General features: G+C 30.2%; 1 protein-coding gene across 1 annotated transcript in view; it reads right to left on the bottom strand.

The window, feature by feature from the left end:
- LOC113824623 (uncharacterized) overlaps positions 1 to 3,992 on the bottom strand; it is a 34,483-nt gene extending 30,491 nt beyond the window's left edge. The window contains exon 1 of the mRNA XM_070141563.1: positions 3,514 to 3,992. Within this exon, the coding sequence (XP_069997664.1) occupies positions 3,514 to 3,550 (37 nt within the window). The 5' untranslated portion in view covers positions 3,551 to 3,992. The remainder of the gene's footprint in view (positions 1 to 3,513) is intronic.
- Positions 3,993 to 4,235: the final 243 nt, after the last annotated feature.

Raw genomic sequence — 4,235 nt, 5'->3', positions numbered from 1 at the left:
GTACAGAGGTCGTAAACATGAAAACCTCCAATAAACCATATGGCTAACAGAAGTCAATGAATATTAGAAATCAGGTCTTCATTATTGCTAATTTTCACCTTTCTGTTCTCTTAGCATAACAGTAATACTTTTATCATGATCCTTTACAATATTAAATTATCATTTTTGCTACTACATAAATTATTAATGCTGATATCATAATTATCATATAAGCATTATTGTCACTGAAATTACTTAATGATTTTCGTTGATGTTTCCATCATGTTCTTGACAGGTCTTGTAGTGCGAGTACCATCACCAATACAAACCTTGCTATCCTTGATGGTATAATTTCCAACACTATTATCATAATCTTTCGTAACATCATCATTACAAATATTTCCACGAATATATTTGCCATTATCGGGGGCAGCTCACTATTGATTTTTTATTGTTACCATTTATATTATCAATACCATAACAAAAAGTGCAATTATCATGATATCATCATCATCATTTCAACACAGTTAGCGTTAGTGTTATCACTATTATCATCATAATCATTAATATAATCATCCTTATCATTATCACTTGATTATTATCATTATCATCATTGTTACCATTACTGTTATAATTACCATCGCTATTATTTTTATTAGCGGTAATGGTTGGAGTAGTATGATAAGAACAACATCGCTAATCGTAGAAATAACAACAAGGATAACACTAAAGATATATAATAACTATAATATTAATGATGATGATAATAATAATAATAATAATAGCGATGATAACAATAATAACAATAATCATGAACATAATAATAATGATGACAATGATAATAATCATAGAAATAATTTAAGTAAAATGAAAATGATGAAAATAATAATGATAAAAGTAGTATTGATAATGATAATGATGATGACTCTAATAATGATAATGATACTAATAATGAAAATAATGATAATGATAATGATGACAATGATAACAATATCAACAATTATGATAATAATGATAACAATAATAATAATAATATTAATTATTATTACCATTATAAAAATAATATCATATGAAAATAATGATAATAACAGCAAATAATGATAATGATAAAACATGTAGTAATGATAACAATAATGATAATTATAACAATGATAATGATAATGATAATTATAATGATGGTAATGATATAACCATGAAAATAATGATGATAATGATAATGATTATGATAACCATGACAATAATGATAATAATGATAATGATAACCATGATAATAATGATGATAATGATAATAACAATAAAATGATGACTATAATGATAATGATAATTATGATAATAATGAAATCGATGATAATGATGATAACAATAAATACTAAAATACCCATAGTGATAATAATGATAAGAAAAATAAAATACTCCTATATTTCATGTCATTGTTATTGCTAATCATAACAATAAAGATGATAATAATTTGAATGCAAACAATAACAATGACAGGAATGATGGTAATGGTACTGAAACATTTGCCAATGATGATGATAATGATAACAATGATGATATATATATTATCATTAATTATTGTAGCAGTCTTAGCAGTAATAGTTGTAGTTATCGTAGTAGTAGAAATATCATTATATCTATGGTAGAAAGAAATAGATATTATAGGAAAAAGTGAGAATGATAACAACGGTTATAATAACAATTATTAAACAGAAAAAAATCTAAGCGATAAAGATAGTGACATTAGAGACAATGATGATTATAATACCAATTATGATAAGAATCACAACACTGATAATGATTATAATCATAGTAGTAATACGAAAACGACAATGATAATGATAAAAGTATAAATGATAGCAGCAATAATTTTGTCATTATTAATGACAACAATAATAATAATAATGATGATAATGGAAATAATTACAGCAATAGTGATAATGATGATAGACCGTTACTGCTATTACTATTATTATCATCGTTTTTATTATTATGATTATTATCGTTACTTACATTATTATCATATTGTGAATATTGTCATCATTATCTGGTTAATATTAATATTATTGTTATTATCATTGTTATCATTACTATGTTTTTTTATCATTATCATTCATTTGTATTATAATAATTATTATCATTAATGTTGTTGTTATTATTATTGCTATTACCATTATTTTATTATTATTATTATTATCATTGTTATTGCCATTATCCTTATTATCATAATCATCATCATTATCATGATCATTATAATGATACCTATTATTATTATTGTCATTATTAATGTAATCATGTTTTTTTTTAAATCAATATCATAGCTCTCATTGCTATCATTATAAGTGATATTACCATTACTATCAATATCATCACTGTTCTATCATTCCCTTGTTTGTTGCTATTTTAATTATTACTATGAGTATCATCATAAATTATTATTATCATCATTATCATTACCATCTATATTATCGTTTTCATTATAATTGTCAATATTATCATCAATATCATTATAACATAATATCTTTAAAACTGCTACTCTTTACATCGTGATTTTCCTTACTATTACTATTTTTATCATTATCATTTTTATCATTGTCATTATTGTTATTATTATTGTTATCATCATAATAATTATCATCATTATTGAAATAATAATAATTATTATTATTGTTATCATCATTAGTATTATCATTGTTAATATTATCATTATCATTACTATAATAATAATAATCTATATCACCGTTAGAATTTATTGCCATTCTATAAATACACACAAACACACACACACACACATACACACACACACAAACACAAACACACACAAACACAAACACACACAAAAACACTCACACGCACACATACAAATGTATTTATGTGCACGTGTTTCTGACAAGGGAAAGTTTTCTCGACGCTGTAAATTAATACAAAAAGGAAATTGCGTTTATACAAAGAAAGGAGTCTTGCGTCATATTCTCTGAGAAAGCTTATATCACCAAGGAATAGACAGCATATTGACCCTTATCGTAATCGTTTGTGGATAATATTCACCATTATGCTCGTCCTGATAATCTCGAAGGGAATAGTGATTATGATAACAATGTGGATAGCAATAAAATCATTAATAATGATAATAATGGACCAACATAACGGGCAATAGCTGAGATTAGGATGTACGAAGCAAAGATTAGAATATATATATGTAGATATATGTGTGTGTGTGCGTGTGTGTATGTGTGATAACAGTTGATAAATAATACGGCCAATAAACTGACTTTTAGTGGCTATAAATCCTTCAAAACTTACAAACTAGAAAGAAAAGATAAAGTGAGATCATATACTCGTATGCTAAATGCGAAGAGCTAAGCATAGAAGCAAGTCAAACATTCAAGAACATAAATAACAGTAACCGCAAAACGAATCTAAAGGAGCAGAATATTGACTAAATAACAATAAAAATGTATAAAGAAATGAATGCAAATAAAAAGAGGTAAGCTGTAGATGAGGAAATAACTGCAACAGCAAGATCAAATGACTTACCGAAGAACAGCGGAGTGAGGAAGAACAGGAGCTTCATCTCTGCCTCCTTCCGTGTCCTACGCTGCCTCCTGCTGTCGTCGCTCCTTCCTTTGGCTCACACTCGCAAGAGATCCGTGGACGCGCCAACAATATCATTTCCTCGTCATTTCTGCAGTTGGGTTTGCAACTGTTTCATTCACTGTATGACGCGGAATCGGCAGGAGCAACAAAACGTCTGGAGGCGTTGGGATGGCTGAGTCACTGCAACAAGACTTCCAACTTATGAAGAGATTTTCACAACCGAATTCATTGCAGATCAGAAGAGTTCCCGCGTGGAATGGAAGAAGAAAATTGGGAAACGACAAATCTTTTTCTGCACTAAAAACAAATAAAAGAAAGACTTCTAGCCAGTATCCTTTCGCTGTGCACGGCGCGGAAGGGTCTTGTCGCTGCCGCAGTCGGGATGGCACTGTGCCGCCGCCTCCCCCTTCTGCCGCGTTAGAAACTCGGGCGTTCCTTAGGCGTCGCGCTGGGACCCCGGCAGTTCCTCTCTCCCCTTCCCAAGGCCTTCCTCTTCCCCGTTCGAGCGCCGACCGCAGCGTTGCGCTACGAAGATGGGCGGTGAAAGTGCTGCGTTCGGTCCTCTCGCGACGCCGAGCCAAAGGGCCGGGAACAGGTGGGTGTGGAGGAACAGGAGCAACGCCGGTGAGGCAAGGGATGTGGCGCCGCGCGTTTAGTTCCTC

The sequence above is a fragment of the Penaeus vannamei genome, chromosome 28 (assembly GCF_042767895.1).
Source record: "Penaeus vannamei isolate JL-2024 chromosome 28, ASM4276789v1, whole genome shotgun sequence".
NCBI lineage: Eukaryota > Metazoa > Arthropoda > Malacostraca > Decapoda > Penaeidae > Penaeus > Penaeus vannamei.
The sequence above is the reverse complement of the archived record's forward strand: the minus strand, read 5'-3'. Positions and strand labels throughout refer to the sequence as shown.